This window comes from Sinohyriopsis cumingii, chromosome 8 (assembly GCF_028554795.1).
Source record: "Sinohyriopsis cumingii isolate HCF-2022 chromosome 8, ASM2855479v2, whole genome shotgun sequence".
NCBI classification, from domain to species: domain Eukaryota; kingdom Metazoa; phylum Mollusca; class Bivalvia; order Unionida; family Unionidae; genus Sinohyriopsis; species Sinohyriopsis cumingii.
In genome coordinates, this window is record NC_142968.1 from 71,300,129 (window position 1) to 71,318,889 (window position 18,761).

Genomic DNA, 18,761 nt, shown 5'->3' on the forward strand with positions numbered 1-18,761 from the left:
AATCGAAACTGGGTGGATATCCTTTCCAACGTACTTTGACTTCTTTGACACGTCGTTTGCCCACTTTACGGGTTCTGCGTTCGAGAATGCTTTCGATGTCGTACACGTCGTCTTCTTTTTTGGTGACACGTTGTAACTCGGGCAAATAAAACGTTCCTTTGAGTACTTCTCCGTTCATGTCTTCCAATTTATAGACGGCAGGATGACGGCCATGTACTCGTCCAGTGACGCGAAACAGTTCGGTCGTCCAGTTAGGTAAGTAACCTTTGTCGAAAGTGCGTTTGGTTTTGCCAATGCGCACCCAATCTCCTACGGTCAACTCTCCACTTTTCTTGGGGACAGCCCTCGTCGGGGACGTACCGAACAGGCGCTCGAACACCAGCACTTCGTTGTCGGGAGTCACGTCTTGCGGGGCACGTCCGATGCTTCGATGGTAAGATTGGTTGTACGCTTGCACCAGGTGCGGTAAGATGTCGATGTACTTCAGAGTGTGGTGATGCGTAAAATATTTCCACATGCGTTCTTTCAAAGTGCGTTGAAAACGCTCCACGATGCTGGCTTTGGTTTCGGGATTCTCGGTGGTAAAAAAATGAATGTCACGTTTCTTTAATTCTTTTTGGAAAGCTTGATTCAGAAATTCGGTGCCTTTGTCCGTTTGCCATCGAAGAGGGCGACGACCGCTTTGTTTCAACACCCGTTGCAGGGCTCGCACTAACTCGCTGCTGGATTTGGAAGTCAAGGGTACGACCCAGGCAAATTTGGAAAAGACGTCGATGACACAAAACAAATATTTGTAGCCACGATTGTAGCTGGCCAAATGAGAGACATCGGCTAAATCGGCTTGCCATTGATGATCGATGCCTTCCACTCGGGTGCGACTTCTGGCAAACTTGCGTCGAATGGGTTTGTGCAAAGTGTAGGTAGCTTGTTCTTGTAACCATCGTTGCACTTGAGGTAAACGGAGACTTTTCAGTCGCGTTTTGGCAGCACGATACAATTTTTGAACTCCTGCGTAACCTGCAGGATGCGAGGGATCGTAGTAAATGCTGGCTAAGACTTTTTCCATTTTTTGTGTTGATTGGTGTGTTAATAAGACACCCACTCTTGGAGGATGCTACTCTTTTTCTCTTGGGGTATTTTCTTGGATTGCAAGGCTTTGCGTGTGCGACCGGCAATAGGTGTCGAAGAGGAGGAGGATGTCTGAGCGGGGGATATCGGTTCTTGTTTCACTTCTGTCTTCACTTCTGTCTTCACTTTCTTTTTCTCTTGTGAGGAAGAAGGGGTGGCCATCATCTTTTTAATCCATCCAATTCTGGAGGTAGGTGGTGTTGTTAACTTGCGTACTTTTTCTGGTGGAGTTTGAAACCCTTCTTCTTCTTCTTCTTTTCCTTTTTCTGTCTTGACCACGGGTACTGGTGGTACTGGTACTGGTACTGGTACTGGTGATGGTGCTGGACTTTTCATCAAGGTCTTAAAATCTTTCAAAGTGGGTGGAGCTGTTTCGTCTAAAGCTTTCTGGTGAAAGAGTTGCAGTCGTTGCAAGAGTTGACCGTACTTTTGCGATTTTTCTGTTTCGGACAAATCTTGGCGATCCAGCAAGGATTGCAATTCGTGTTGTAACTGGGACATCTCGCTCAAATTGGGATTGGGAGGTAAATGCGGGGTGCGTTGTTCTTGCCACCGATGGTATTCCATCCATCGTTTGTAAGGCACTAAAGCTAGTTTTCGTCCTTCCATGGGGTTGTCAGGGGTGAATTCTGAGATCTTGGGACTTCCGAAGGCCTTTTTATCTTGCTCCCACCAGTCCTCCCAACATGGTTCCCAAGACTCCTTTCAGTATGGGGCCTAACAAGAGAGGTAAAATACCTCCACGTTGGACCAACATCTTCTTTTTTTGACGAATGGGAATTTTCTTTTGAACCATTTTCCGAAGAACGTGACGATGTTTGCCTAAGCATTGTTTCTGGTGTTTGGACAAAGGGATCGTGCCTTTCAAAACGTTCAAACAACATTCGCACACGGTATCGATGACCTCTTTGGAGGCCGTTTGAATGAGTTTTTTTCGTAGGGGTGGAGAAGCTTTGGACAGGACAGATAACAGGTCCCCATGTTTGGCTAAACGTGGTGGCAGTCCTTTCCTTTTCTTTCCTTGGGGTTTTCTGGAGGGTGACATCTTTGAGTCTTTAGGAGCACCTAAAAACACTGATACCCTACTCGGTCACAGGCCTTTTTATACTGGAACGCGTCGCCACTGATTGTCTTTACGTTTTATCAGTTTGAGGACAGGCATGACACGTCGTGCAGGGGTACGTAACGGACTAAATCGAGCCAGTTCTTGCTTGGACAAATCCAGTAAACTTTGTAACATGCCCGATCTTTCTTGAACTTTGATTTTGGGAGAAGGTACTTTGTGAGCAGCAGCCACTGCCGCTAAATGGGAAGGTCCTGCCACTGGGGAAGTTCTTTTGGGGGTCATCAACGGAGAAGTTCTTGGTGTGATCAACGTCTCCAAGTACTCTTCAGTTCCTGGTGACATCAACGGAGAAGTGGACAAACGTGAGGCTGCCGGAGACGTTGTGGCAGGTCGTGGTTTGCGAGTGTAAGGTTGCGTCCTGGCCGAAGTGCCTCTCTTGCGACTAGTTTTCTTCTGTGGACTTTTCTTTTTTTGAGGACTTTTTCTCTGTTTCTTTTTCTGGGGGCTTCTTTTCTTTTTCCGGGGTGATGGTGGTGGTGTCTGGTAAGAGGAGGGTCCCGCCACTGGAGAAGTTCTTCTTGGGGACTTGGTCTTTTTCTTTTTCTTCTTGGGGCTTCGTTGGACTTTTGTCTTGGGGATAACTTTGGGGGCATTAGGATCCCATCTTAAGAGTGAGCGAATGATGACCCCTCCTAGAGTACCGCTCCCTCCAGGTTTCAAAATGATTTGTTTTTTGGTTTGAGTGTCGATGCGGGGATCGGCCAGTTGGACCAAAGCGACTTTGTTTCGATCGAAAAAGCGTTGGGTTTGATGAGGAATCTGAATGATTCCTTGGAGTAATTGACGTGCCGTCACCGTGAACCATCGTAAGACTTCTTTGAGACTAGCTTCTAAGACACGGGCTCGTGTTTGTGGATCTTTTTCTCGACTGATGCCATACAAGGCACGAATCAATTTGACGGGAAGATGAGACTGAAGGGACGTCATGTTCACACTGTGTGAGACAGACGAAAAAGGGTCTGAGGTTTTTATAGATTTTTTTCATGGGGAGTGAAATGAAGTCGAGGACGGAGACGTGTACAGGACAGGCCCTCCGTCTTGGCACCAGTTGTGAAACAAGTGGGTACGAAATCGCAAATCCTCGGGGGTCGTAGGTTTCAAATCGACGAGCAAATAGGCGTGTGGCGTTTGAGTGGCATCGTCGTACGCCTGAGTCAGCCAAGGCGTTCCTAACTGTTTGGCTAAGACTTGCACTTGCGATTTATCTCGAGGGCTTTTAAACAAGACCACGTAATGCGCATTGAGACTGATGGTGCGATGGGCTTTACTTTGTTGAAACAAATTTTGGGTGATGTAAACGACACTGGCATTACGGTGATGCCCTTTGCGCGTAAACCACAATTTAATTTCTTCTTCGTCTTCTCCTAACATGTCGTCGAAAATGACCAAATGGGTTAGACGGGAGTCAGAGACGATGCCATCGTCTTCTTTAGGAATGCCTTCCACAAACACGATGGAATCGCCTTGACTTTCTCGCAAGAGGCTGTACGCCGATTGCCACTCTTTGTAACACCACACGATCCGTTGAGGGGGCCGATCGATCAAACGATGTTTATGTTCGATCAAACGTTTGACGAATTCGGTTTTGCCTGAACCGCTAGGTCCAGCAATGAGCATGTTAAAGGGATGGCGAAGATACAAAGCCTCCCAACTGGCACGATCTAAGTGTTCGTCGATGACTTTGACAGTAGAGGAAGAGGGAGCAGAGACAGCAGAGGTAGCCATGGTATGAGAAATGTCACTTGTGACACGAAAAAACAAACAAGACAAGAGTTTATATACTTTTTCAGAACACGTTTATTGAATGTTTCAAATATGAACACGAAAGAGAAAAATACATACAACCCAAATAGTGATGTACAGGAATATAAAACACAGCAAAGCGATCAAAGTGAAATATAAACAAGTGTCTGTACAACATGTTTTGGTTAACCAAGATGTCCTAGGGACAGTGTGTAATGTTCTTACAGTTTCTACATGAGGTATTGTCACACAAGTGTCCTCCCGGAATGACCTTTCAGGCATGTCCATGACAGTCCTGTCCTGAAGCGAGTGGTTGTTCTCGGTGACGGGTTCTTCTGGCACCGTCACTAACACGGGTTGAAAAGTAACTTTTTTCCTTGAACAACTCTTGTGCATACTGGGCCACTTCTTGGGTCCAAGCCTCAAAACCCCCCTTTTTCCAATCACGAACATCTGTCCAATGAGGGTGTAAGTCACAAGCTACACACACATCGTCATACACGTCTTGGGTCGCTAAAAGTTGACGAATCTTTTTTTCCTGTTGAGGTCGAGAAGTATCCAGATGAAAACGCAAGGCTTTGAACAAAACGAGTTTTTCGTGACCATTTAAGGCCATGGAGGTGGTAAGTACTGATCGTAAAGAGTCCACAAGGAATCGGCTGGTAAACGAAATCCCAGAAAACAAGTCACTAAGACACACACCACTTGTCGTCCAAAATTGAATGGATACAGTTCTTGTAATAATTGATGGTAATGATCCACGATTTGAATATGGTCATTGAGTTCCTTCCACGGAATCTGTTGGATGACATGTGACATAAACCGTGGCATGGCAGCCTGTTTTTATATTCTCTTTTTTTCGGATGCAATAGACGTACTTTCTAGCCAGAGATCTTCGTTCTCCAGTAGGGAATCTAAATCTTGCATACTGTAACCGAAACGTCAGAGTTCGTTTAGGTGTTTCCTCTTCCTCTAAGTAGATTCCACGTAAAATATGTTGGTAATCCTTTAACTTGTCTTCCTCAATGCATTGCACTAGGTGAATCTCGAAGTAACCATAATCATGAACATGTCGATCATTAGCGACCTCAAAGTGTTGAACAATGTCTGACCATTGAAAGAATTTCTGACGAATCAGTTCTCTTATACCATTCAGGTACCAGTGGTTAAAGATCTGGTGACGTATCGGATGCAATTGTTCTTTACGTTTCACTTGTATTTTGACCAGCTCTCGGTAAATGCGTTCTCTCAACTCCACAGGCAAAGCACGAATGTTCTCTTGTAAAGTATCCATGAATAGGTCATACTAAATCCTCTTTGGTCTGACACAAGAAATGTACTCTTTGCACAAACATGGTTTCACTTCAGTGTCGAATTTAAATCGTTGAGTCACTAATCTACACATTACAATTCGTTCAGAAGTTTCCTCTTTCACCAAGTTGACATTGTGTGAAAGATGTTGGTAATTCGTTAACTCTTCCTCTGGAATTCGATGCAATACGTTTACAATGTAGTAACTACAATCGTCAATACCAAACCATTCCTTTTTATAACCAGGAGGTCGTTGATCAATGTCTGTCCAATGGAACACTTTCAATTGAATCAGTCCTTGTATAGCCTTCAGGTACCAGTGGTTCAAACACCGGTGACGTATCGGATGCAATTGTTCTTTACGTTTCACTTGTATTTTGACCAGCTCTCGGTAAATGCGTTCTCTCAACTCCACAGGCAAAGCACAAATGTTCTCTTGTAAAGTATCCATGAACAGATGATTATGGTAAGAAGTTACTTCAATGTCTCGGTCCCACTAAAGGTAAGTAATGACAATTCGGTGACCATCGAGCATGTTCTACGTAGGCCGAATCTTGCGGTTCCCAGTGGTGAAGTGACACACCGCAACTGAAGCACTTGACTTTATCTCCTTCGCCCAAGTAGAAAAATCCGGCTCTGGCTAATTCTTCGGGGGTCGGTCCTCCCAGATACTTTGGCCATTTTCCTTTGAACGATTGAAGACGATTTTCAAAGTCGCAGTATTCCGACGAACGCACAGGAAACGAATATTCGTTTTTCACAGGTTCGTTTCGATGAGGGTTGAGTGAAATGGGTAGGAGTTTGCTCAGGGCTGGATGACATCCGTAGGGAGGTAAACGTGAAGGTCGACATTCCCCTTTAAAACGAAACCCAGTAAAATGTCCAAGAGGACGAGCAGCATCGCTTTCGCATCCCACAGGTTTGACACGCACAGCATCACTTTCCATGACAGGGGTAGGGGCACTAAAGTTCCCATGATGCTTTACGGCATCGCTCAGGTCACAACGTACAGCATCGGTCCCATCGCAAGGCTCACAATCGCACTCGTCTGCAAACTCCGTTACGCAATTACAATGGTAACCACATGGACAATCGCAGTTTCCTTCCGGACATTTTCCGTCGCAATGCATGGGTCTTATCCATCCAGTATTAGTCGCACTAGAGAAAGATACAGCTTTTTTACAATCCCCAAACTGGAACGAAGTCTTTTTCAAAGTATTCATCTTGTTCGCTCGGTCTTGGTAGTCACAATGAACTATCGATCTTGACCATAGCCCCCTTTTTATACTAGTCTCAATGCAGTCTCCAGCTTGTACATCTTTCCTTTTTTACGTTTTTTATGTCTTGTTTCGGAAGGTACCGTCTCTAAGGTACCGTCAACATTGTACCGTAGTGTAATGAGTGGAAAGGCCATAGAAAGGTAAGGGCAGTGCGGAGACCATCGAGTATGTTCCAGAATAGCTGAATCTTTATAGATACATAGATCCATTCGTAACTTCAGTCCGCAAGCGAAACACTGTACCTCGTATCCCAATCCTGACTCAGGTCCCAAGTAGACAAATCCTGTTCTAGCTAAAACATGCGAAGAAGGTAATCCTTCCCTATCCGTAGGCCATTTCTGAAACGTGTCCAATCGACGGGCACAATCACAATAGTCAGGTAAGAAGACTGGAAAATGGTAGGGTTTGAACTTGGAGTTCTCATCGGGTTTCTCACTCGATTCTTGCTGTGGCGAAGTCATCTTTCTGGTGGGTAATTATCCTCTTACAACCAATGTTTTATACCAACGTGTCCATACGGTAAGGTAAAATGATTGGGAAGTCGAACTCGCTTCTGGTACACGATTTGATAGACTTTTTCCAAGGATCGACTGACGATGTGGTGAGTGGGTAAACGTACAATCTTGTTCGGTTGGTAGGTGGTCACTTTAAAGTTTCCATCCTCTCCCGATTGCAAGGCTTCTTTCAATACCCCAAAGTTGACCACTCGACTGGTACGATAATTCAGAGTCAGTCCTTTCACTTTGCACGTCGTGTGCACTTCTCCTTGTTTGTCACGGTATTCGTAGCCGTAATTTTTGGGACCGCCACTGACGAAACTTAGAATCTTGTCGTCGGGATGCTCGTCTGTCCAGGCTCCTAAACGGTCTCCTTCGATGTCAGGGTGATGTTGAATCGGGTGATGAATGTAAATGCAACTGTCCGTGTCAAAGTACAGGACGCGTTCTTCTAACAGTTCTAAAGCTTCGTACAATTTTAAGCGAGCATGGGCTGTCACGTAAGCCGCAATGATGACATTTCCAAAAGGGTCGTCTTGTACAAAGTCCAGATCTTCTTCGTAATTGACCAAGATCAAATTCTCTCGAACGACGTCCACGTGTTTCATGTATTTGGTTTTGTCGTGAATCATCTGGAAGTAGCGGGAAGGTTCTGTCAAATATTCCGTCTTGGGTAAACACGGTCGTTGTGCCATTTTACCCCACAAGCAATTTAACATCACTTTGGCAAACGATCGCCTGCCTTCGTTTTTCTCGATGTGGTCTAAAGTGATGCCTTCTTGTTCGTAGTATTTCTCTTTGAATTGTATTTGGTCTTCGGGAGTGTGACACCAGGAAGGATAGCCGCTGGCTTCTTGCTTCAGTTTCAAAAAGGCATCCACGTAGACGGCGAAAATGCCTTTCTGCGTGGGGTCACCCTTGCGGTATTGTTGTGTCTTGGGAAAGTGGCAAATTTCGTACACTTCTAACAGTTGGTATCCCATGTCCAGAGCTTTGAACAATTCTACGCTGACCCAGGTTCCCGTCAAGGCCCGTTCTTCCTGGCTGTGATGGCAAGGTTGGTCTTGGTTGCACGTTTCGGCACAAGTACGGCACAAGGGAAACATCAGTTTGCCTTGACAATGGTGAGGTAAGACGGGATGGTATAGGTTCGTGGGAGGCAAAACTTTGCACTTGATCAAGCCTTCGTATTGTCGAATGTTTTTCAGGTCGATGTGTTCCGTCAGCAATTGCGGGTGCCCTACAGGAAAGCGACAATATTTGCACACGTAGGGATACAGCGAACACACGTCCAAGTATTTGATTTCTTCTCCTTTCTCTTCGTCGGCTTGGTACAGCAAACAGGTGGCATTGGTCCTTCCTCCGTACAAACTATCCCTCGGGTTCAGCGGGTCCACGAACTGGTAACTTTCCACGAGGCGTTTAAACTCGGGATCGGTTTTCATACGGTGATCGTACTCGTGTTCCCACATTTCCACCACTTGGTATCCTTGCTGTTCTAACTTTAGGCGTCGCTGACAAGTGTCCTGGTACAAGTCTTCCATGGTTCGTTGCAAAAACTGATTTTTAGTGCCACGGTCAGGGTAACAGACGGGACATCCGTGAAATAAGCAACCGTTAAACTCGTACACGATCTTGGGGTTTTCTAAGTCCCAGCCATCGACCGAATACGTTCCGATGGTCTTTTCGCCCCCTCCGTTGCGGGCATGCTGAATCCACTTGTCTTCCTTGTCGCACAAGTAATGTAACCAACGTAGGGCTTTGACCGAGTATTGACGTTTGACAAAGTGGGTCGTTTGAGGACTGATGACAGCCACGGTGTTTTCAGGCATGAATCGTTGTCGATACACTAAGGAACACGCTTTGGCAATGGTGCAAGCTTCTTTCAAAGGATCGACCCCTCCGTGTTCCATGAACAGTTCTCGAAATTTTCCACAGCAACGCCGTAAAATGTCCACGTCGGAACGACAATACTTTAGCATTTCTTCCTGAAAGTCGAAAGGGTCCGAGGCGTGAGCCTGGTACCAAGCGTAGAAATCTTCTCGTTGTTCGGTACGCATGTTGTCGGGGTCGTAATAGTGAGCCTCAGGCAAATGGGGTAGAACGGCATGTTGATTGGCTTCCGTATTGAAAAAGTGTGGAAAGTACCCTTTAGCCATTTCTGTCATTCCAAACGTTTTAGGCATTCGACTCAAAGGCATGGCCAAATAGCTCATCGAATCTTTAAACTGCACTTGTCCCACTTGCATGAAAATGATTTTGGCTCCGTTCAAAGTGACTTTAGGACGTTCGGTGCCTTGTTCCGTATAATATCTGAGAAGAAACTGTCCATCGTATCCGGAGAAATTGTGAGCCATCACCGTGGCATGACGATGACAATCTCCGTAACGTTCGATGTCCTCTTGGCTCCACGTCTTGTCGACAGGGTCTAAGGCCCATTGGGCAAAATCGGCTAACGTGTTCGGTCCCCGAAAGATTTTTTCACGCCCTCCGGGTATCTTGCTGCAGTGAGGGCAATGACTGAAGATAGGTTCTTGAATGCACTTCTCGCACGCTCGATGAGCCACGCAGAAATTAGGAATGTGAATGCCAGTTTCTTGCATGCATTCGAAATCGAAAAAGATGAAATTGCCTTTCTTCTTGTGACCGTCCTCTTTCTCTGGTGGGGGTTGGTATTTTTGCACGTAACATTGGTGTTCCAAGTCCACGATGTGGTGACAAATGTGACATTTTTTCTTTCCTCGACATACGTGTGCCTTGGTATTATTGGTACGTATGACTTGTTCACACGTAGAGCACAATCTCAGCAGTTGACAAGCGCATTTCTTCTGTGAACCTTGCGTTTTCAGATGTTGTTGGTAACAGGTAGGGCTGACAAACGTGCGCAGACAAGTGGAACAAGGCACTGGTTCTTCGCTCAGACAGGGTGAAGAGGCCAAACATCCTGTGCATTTCGATCCACAATGCTTGTGTTGCTCTCGATTGTTATAACCATGGTCACATTTCTCACAGTAATAACCGTATTTCAGGAATCCGGTGATACTGGTAATGGTATCGAAATGTTCATCGTGATGATAAAGATGAATGTATTTTCCGTCCTTAAAGTCTTGGCCTCGAAACAACAGAGGTCCGCGCACTTCTTGAGGGTGCACTTTCAAGGTGTAGCGTGGAGCTAGGGCATCTTGCAATTTTTGCATCTCAGGAATGCCACAGGGTGTGTCTTTGGACAGGCCAGCTTGTTGCAACAGGAGTTCTGCTTCGTTTAGTTGCTTGGCTCGATGGGAACGTTGAATAGTGTTCCAGGTTCTTTTCCATTCTACCGTGTCGTTCTTGTCGGCATAGGTTCGTCCCACCACGATGGCACGGGCTAAACACATCTGGTCATGAGAGTTGTTAATTCGGACGAGACTCTTTTTGGTGTTGCGAAGGTCGTCCACCAATAACATCTTTTTGCGTCCTGTCCCTTGAGGAGGAGAGACGTGGGTCATGTCCAGTGTGGCTTTACCATCGGTGATGTCAAACTGATCATTAGATTGTTGTACGTGTTGAATCTTGTCCATGACTTTGGAAGCAGTTAATTCTGCAGGGGTGCTAAACTCGATCCAAACAGGGGATTTCAAACCGTCGTGTTGTATGGAAAGTCTCAAACGATCGTCTTCTTTGGGTTGACATTGTCGCTTGAGTGCAGTGAGCAAAGAATCCCACACCTCAGTGATGAACACTTCTGCTTTCTCTAACGGTACTTCGGACTTGAAATCTTTAAACTTCACCGTGTATTTGTAAGCCGTGGTTCTAAATTTTCTAGAGGAGCGCTTTTCCGTCTCTCGAATGGAATAGTACTTTTCAGGGTTGACAAAGGGTGGTGAACTTGGTTTAGAGGGTTTGGATTCTGGTTCACTCATGTCCTCTTCAAAATCACTGGCATGAATTTGTGCCAAGATTTCAGCCCTGGTACGAGGCGATAGATCACGTTTCTGCCTCTTACTTTCTTCTTCTTTCTTCTCGAATGAATGGGATCGTTTCATCTTGAAAGCAAAAAGTCAAATGACTCAAGTTCAAACACCATAAACTACTTTATAGTCCTGGCAGACCAGCGTATATAAAAGGGTGTGTGTCTTGTCCTTTCACTATTCATTTCACTCTCAAGCCGAGCACAACGATGGAAGAGACTGACCAGATGGAACGTTTCGTCAGAGCTTTGCGAGGGGTCATTAGAAAATTCTCTTCAGACCAGCCTACGGACTACTCTCCTTCCTTTAGAGATAAAAGTCAAGATACTTGCTATATCTGTCAGAAGAAAGGGCATTGGTCTTCAGAGTGTCCAGACCGTCAAAAAAGAAAAAAAACAGGGACTAAAAGAGACAAAAGTGAAGATACCTGTTATTATTGTCAAGAAAAAGGACATTGGTCTCCAGATTGCCCAAAAAAGAAACAAGAGGAGTCAGAAGAAAAGAGGAATTCTTCAGAAGAAGAGAGGGATTCTTCAGAGGAAGAGAGGGATTCTTCTGAGGAAGAAAGAAGACAGGTGAAGAAAAAGAAACAGGAGAAAAAAAGAAGAAGGGAAGAAAGCGAGGAGGAAGAAGAGGAAAAGAGTGTGACGGTGAAGAAATTCAAAAAACAGAGAGACTAAACAAGGAGAAAAGAAGAAATCAATGAACTTATTATTAAAGTGTTGTGTTATAAATTGTGAATTGGATTGTAAAAAATGGAGAAAAGAATAAATGAATGATATAAGGTAAGTGTCTTTGAGTTGTGATTTTAAAATAAGAAGCTACACTCACGCACTCATACACAGACACGTACTATAAGGGTAACATGGGTGAGTTTTTTTGAGTTATTGGCAAATTGAAATTGTATTTCTTTTCGAGAAATGTGGGTGGCCCTGAAAAGGGCCTTTTTTCTTCATGGTGTAGGGGTGAGTTTAAGCAATCAATTTTAACTGCCTTAAGCCTTTGCCACGGCCAAGGCCTACTTCTGGACTGCGTAATGTTGATGATGATGATGATTGGGTTGAAATCACTAAGGGTGGTACGGTAGGCTTAGTCACAGGGTTGACGTGTTTGGCTCGGGAAGGTCGTATTCTCTTCGGTCGTGATAAAGAAGTCTGATACATTTGTTTCAGACTTCTTAACTCCGCTAAAATGTCCAACAGTACCGTGACCGTTTGATTTTCACCCTCTTGTTTCTTTGCTGCTACTTCTTCTTGCTGTTGTTTTTTTCTTACCTCTTCTTCTTCTTCTTGTTGCTGTTGCTGTAGGAGAAAAGCCTGTTCCGCTTCCTTTTGTCGTTGTATAAATTTCTCCAATTCTTCTTTCTGTCTCTGTCTAAAATTCTCCACTTGCGGTAATGAAGAAAGTAACGAAGGTTCCGGAACAAATTCTTGCGAGGAGAGAAAATCCACAAAATCCCAATTCACCTCTTCTGAAAGTAAGTCCGAGTTCCCTTGGGCAGTCTCCCCTGCTGGTGCACCCCAATGGACCGTTTTCTGAGTTTCCGTCATGTTGAATCACTGTCGCATAGACTGACTGCACACAAGCGCTAGCGAATCTATATTGACTACGTGACGTCACAGACTGCTCTCTTCGGATTGGATGCGAGCTGACTGAATTCTGTAACGCGTATTCGGATTGGTAAATGAACTCAATCCGTTTCAATCCTTCCTCCGCCTATAAATAAGCGCCGTTCAATGCATTGATTCACCTGTTCTCGTCGCTTCAAGATGTGGACTACAGTTGAGTCATCCACCCTTGTGTCTTCCATGATGTTTCGGACAGACTTGCTCATGTATGTCCGATCGAAGTGGACCGTTGTCCACAGGACAAACACCAGCCTGTGGATACGTAGGATCTACGTCGAAAGACAAGGATGCCTGAAAAGAGTGCTGATGTACGGACCAACAGTAAGACGCAGCCTAAGGACAAGAAGAAGACCAATGCGGTGCCATTTATGTTAATGAATACATTAACATAAAACCCAAAGGCCCTTTTCAGGGCCAGCCATATTTCTCGAAAAGAGATAGTCTTTTGAATTGCCTACCCCTTTTTTAAATTTAAATTTAAATTTAAATTTTAAAAAAATTTTTTTAAAAAAAATCCCTTGTTAAATTCCCCTTGTACGTATAGTATCCCACAATTTATTCCCATGTTAAATTCCCTTGTACGTATAGTATCCCACGATTTATTCCCATGTTAATTCCCCTTGTACGTAAAGTGTCCCACGATTTTTCTCCATGTTAAATTTCCATTGTACGTAAAGTGTCCCAAGGGTGTTTTTAATGCTAATTCCCATTGTACGTAAAGTGTCCCCCTTCACTACTCATGGGTTAAGTGTTTCAGGTTTCTTCAGTGTGAATTTACTCATTTTTACGGGAAATTAAATATCACCAAAGTTGAGTTTGCCAGGTGTTGAAGGTTTTCTTGAGGCATTTCTTGGTGATTATTAACCCGGAAAGCGCCGACTAGATTGCCCATTTAAAACATCTGTCGTCAAAATAATACACACTGATCACTGACCTTGGCGGGACCCAGTTTGATGTTGCTATTTAACAGGATCGACGAAGCGATGAGACGGTCAGAGATGGACCTCAACCTTGGCCCATCTTTCGATAGTCCATTCGATACTGCATTGGTGTATTTTCCAGCCTTTCGGGAATCTTTTTGATGCCTCTGCCAATTTCATTGCTGGTGGAGCTGCTGACACTGACGTCTTTAAGGATAAGGATTATGCGGGCACCACTATGAATCCACGGTGTAGTAGTTTTGAATCCGTCCTTGTCGCGACTCAGCGGTATATCAAGATGAGCGCTGATGACAATGTCAGGTTTAAGCCCAACATGACCACATTTTTCAACACCGCTACAAATCCAGGAATAAGATTTGTCAGCAGCATCCGAGCGTCTTTGCCTTTTGTATTAGTCGGGAGGATATTGGCCACGTGATTTTCAGACTAACAACTACGTTTCTAAAATTTACATTTGGGAATTTGTGATCGTGGTATTTCTTGCGCGAACATACTCAGTCGCTTTAGTAGCGATAGTAGAGGCGGAAAGAAGTTATGTTTATCCTCCGCACGACTATCGCAAGGATGTCGGCTTTTCTTACACCTTTATGTGTTCGGATATTGGTCTCACGCTTAAATTGTCTTTGTGGTTTTCAGTTGTTTTGTTCATTGTTGCTTCAGTAGCAGTAACAACCGACGGTAGTGGAGGTAAATATTGCGACTACAGCGCAAAGAGGGGTCTTAAAAATTCGAGTACGTCAGCTGTTTTAACTGTGGAACTGCAGGCATGCTTATACCAATGAGATATGGCAGCATATATCTAATTGGTAAATTTGCCTTTGGTTGATTCTATCTTTTGTATTTTGCCAGGATCAGAAACTGCGATCGCCTGTACTTGTGTTTGGTATTGATTTGTGTCTGCGCAGTTCATAGTACTCACCATCAGATCCATAAGGCAGGCAGAGTTGGTTACCTGATTTGACACCAATGCCAAATTTCAGGTACGGACGTGCCCCTAATCCTTCAAGTGATATTTGTATGTTTGATCGTGTGTGTATGTGTACACGCGCATGTGTGTGTGTGTGTGTGTGTGTGTGTGTGTGTGTTCTACAGTACTAGTAATGGCAAGGTTTGCCAAAGTGTTCGTGTTTTGCAAAGTAGGTTGCTTTACATTTGCTGCGTCCGAGTGCAGTGAGCTTCGTATAAATACCTGCGAGTGTTTATCTTATTGATATCATGTTGACGAAAATACTGCTACATGTTATGTTAGCAGCATTCCCACTCGTACTCTCCATGGCAAATGCGAAGCTGCTAATCAGTCCTTGCCAAATAATTGACCACGCCTATCCCACAGTAACCATAGCAAAACGGTTCTGCGGCGTTGAGTTAAACCTCTTTCAAAAACGGATCTGACTTAATAAGCGCAAATGAATCATCTTCGAGTTTGACAGGAGCATGCATTTGGCCAGGCGACTGACAACTGTACAAAATAATATTAAACCTTCAGTTGTGAATTTTATCCATATTGTACTTGGAGAGAGCGTTTAGATATAGTATAACGAGCTCAGGTCTGGAATGTTGGCAATATTCACGCAGGCGTGACCATTATTCCCCTCTTTCCTATGGCAACCAATCAAAACAATAGCCGCCAATATGTTGAGTGGAATTGGAGAAACAAAAATTTCTCGAAGAGGGTTAGAGATTTTTTTTTCCCTTGATGGCACCCATTCTATAAAGAGAATACTGCACAAGACTTTCATGCGTTTATTTTGACGAATCCGAATCACATAAAGTGATACGTCAACATGCTGATATACCAAAAATATTAAATCATACACACTTTATGTAATATATATATATATATATATATATATATATATATATATATATATATATATATATATATATATATATATATATGTATTAATTGTACAATGTGGCATTTGTGCAAGTGATACCGCAGCTTATTAAGACAGATATCAAAGATGTAACAATAACGTGAGTAGAATGGGTCATAAGCAAATTAAAATGAACCTGAACTCTCCTATTGTTCAAGATCTTTTACAATAAGCAAAACTTAAAAGAAGTACGCACGATGTAATTATTTATATTCGTATGTGACCACTCCGTGGCCTAGTGGTTAGAAAGTTCGCCTTGGATGCATGATGTCGCGGGTTCGAACCCCGGCCAAGTCATTCCGAAGACTTATACAAAATTACCAACGGCTGCCTTTGCTATGTAATGGTTAATATAATTTGGGAAAATTACATATAATAGTGTTTAAACCTATTGCACAAATATTGTTAAATACCCCATAAAATACCAATCAAAAGACAAAAGAATCACCAAACATAAATTTCAGAAAGTTGCTTTTTTTCCAAATCGATCGCTTTCTATGCGCCACAGCAAGATTGTCAGCCTTACAAGTATGACCCATGCGGTCAGCGATATCGAGGGCAAAGGTCTAAGCATTATCGTAAAGTTAACACTGTTTATCAGCTTACCTGGGCCTTGAGAGCGTTCAGCAGCATAATACAGAGACTGGTGAAGAATTGAGGAACACCGTTGAGGTCCGCCATCCAGTAAGCAATGATGTAAAAGAAAACCGGAAGTATAAGCACCAAAGGAAACTCTGTTAAACTTTTTGCTACGTAGTAAGCAGAAACTCTGTAAGCCTTGGCTGCCAGCTCCTTCGTAATCACTCCTCTCTCCAGAGGAACTTTAATGGAAAATAAAATTCTATCTTTTACTATTCTTTTATTTTGTGGGTTTAATGCCATGTGTAAGCACATCATAGACATTACACAGAGGCTAGTACAACGGATGGAAGAAGAACCCGGAAAAAAACCGAGAACCACCAATCCAAGGGAAGCTACGAGGGGGCCTCTTTGAATTTATGAAAAACCTTTGAGTTACGCTGATTTGTTTTGCGGTATTTTAGTGCTACGATTTAATTTTAGCGGATTTAGATTGATTAACAAGGTGTATGTGTTGAAGAAGCAAACAGTCACATTACTCGTATGCAATTATTTATCAAAATGTGCGTAAGTGAATAAAATAAAATAATACGAAGAAAATAAAACAAAAAGCCAATAAAAAAAACATGTTTTATGGTAATTCTTGGCTTATTGATACCGATTTGCGTGTACCCTTAAAGGTTCGTGTCAATAGCTAATGCATTGTAAATGTGTGCAACATCCATAACCATTAACAGTAAATCTTTATCATTCTCAACACAGATCAGGTATGTTTGATAGAACATACTTTCAATTACAGATCCTTGGGTTCCCATTTAGACGTACAAAGTTTTAATCACGATCTCAGAATATATTATTGTTCACATTCGAATCATATAACTTTCAATAAGAAAATCATTTAAATAAATGCAAGTAACGTGACCAAAATTACTATTTTGATGAAATGTACGAAATATTTGGAACAAACACTTTGCTATTGATACAAGGTGCAGATGAAAATGTTGGAAATTTCCTGTATGAGTTTAACCTTGGCAAATATATAAACATACTAGAATCGTGACAGTATCTTAGGTAAAACAGTTTGATTATGTTAACGTTTATGGTTTATATGCATATTAACAAAATCAGTGGTCTATCGTTGCAAAAAGTGAAATATAAACCTAAGATTTTCGTGGGCACTATATTTCACGGTCTTCTGACATAAAACTTTTTTTCGCTGCTACATTTTACAATTGTCTGATATAATACTAAACAATTAACATTCTTGTACATGTGTTTGTATGAATTACTTGTATTTTAATTTTGCAAGATTAAAAAAGTTCGACTTAATTCTATTGGCTTACGCATGCCTCCGCTGACCACGCTCCTCATCCACAACAAACATCATATAATAGCATATAATATAAAATGCTGAATAAGTTTTTCAATATTTTTACAGATGTAAATATTACTATATATATATATATATATATATATATATATATATATATATATATATATATATATATATATATATATATATATCAATATCATCGATAAGAGCCGTTAGTACCTAAAATTTGAATACTTTCAATATAAATTGTAACAGTAATATAGTTGTACAAAAAATAAAAACATTTAGTGGACAAATATAATTATATCTGTGAAATAACCATTACCAAACTTTAATTTAGATGGCACTATAATTATATTAATAAATACAGTAGGTTCACATCATTTTAATAAATTCTGTATAATTTTGTTCTTGTTTTTATGCTGTGAGCATTTCAAACTTTCAAATCTCTTAAATAGATTGCTGAGTATTTTGATTCTAAATATCAATTTAATTACTTTCCAAACTCATATATATATATATATATATATATATATATATATATATATATATATATATATATATATATATATATATATATATATATATATATATATATATATATATATATTATATATATATTTTAAAGGTAGTCCAGTCATAACTCGAAATTGGTTCTTTCGGAGTCATGTCGACAGTTGGTATCCCTATAGCCACTTCAGTTTCTGTTATAACTGCAAAGTCGAAAGAGCTCTTTTTCTTTTAAACCAAAATGAAAGAATAACGTTTGGAATGATAAATTTCTCTCTCCAAGCATTCTGAGCTTAACTGAAATAACAGAAACAATTAGGAAAATAATCACATTGAAGACTCGTTTCTGTTTAGGTCAGTAGAATCTCACTTACACGAGGTTACAGCATCCATAGCTGGGGCAAAAGTCCAATACGTCACGCAGATATATAGCTGAAATAAAATATTAAAATTAAAATTAGAGGAATAATGAGCGATTTGCTGAAATAAAGGTATCCCTTATCCGCATCACATCCCTACCACAACAATCGAGATGATTCTGCTAGAAAGTGCATCAGAAAGCTGAAATTTGTACGAATATCATGATTGGTCAGCACGAATATTCTCTTCTAAGGACCTTAATACGTATCGTCTTTCACATCAACTCGCTGAAACCTTCGAGGGCAGTTTCATTAGTTTTGTCATATAATGCGTACTACTCTAGGTTGGAAATGACAACAAATCTAATAAGAATTGCTGGGGCAAAACAAATTTAATATGCGGATCTTAAATGAGGTTTGTAATAAGCAACAGGTTTCATAGCGATCTGTAAAAAATCGATAAGACAATGTGCGTTCAAATGACTCATTCTTACATTGC

The 18,761-nt window shown here is 42.0% G+C and overlaps 1 protein-coding gene across 1 annotated transcript in view; it reads right to left on the reverse strand.

The window, feature by feature from the left end:
- LOC149793788 (uncharacterized) overlaps window positions 1-18,761 on the reverse strand; it is a 98,215-nt gene that overhangs the window by 24,222 nt on the left and 55,232 nt on the right. The window contains exons 11-12 of the mRNA XM_089969053.1: window positions 18,278-18,335; window positions 16,088-16,302 (exon numbers count right to left, since the gene is read on the reverse strand). Coding sequence (XP_089825179.1) covers window positions 16,088-16,302; window positions 18,278-18,335 — 273 coding nt within the window. The remainder of the gene's footprint in view (window positions 1-16,087; window positions 16,303-18,277; window positions 18,336-18,761) is intronic.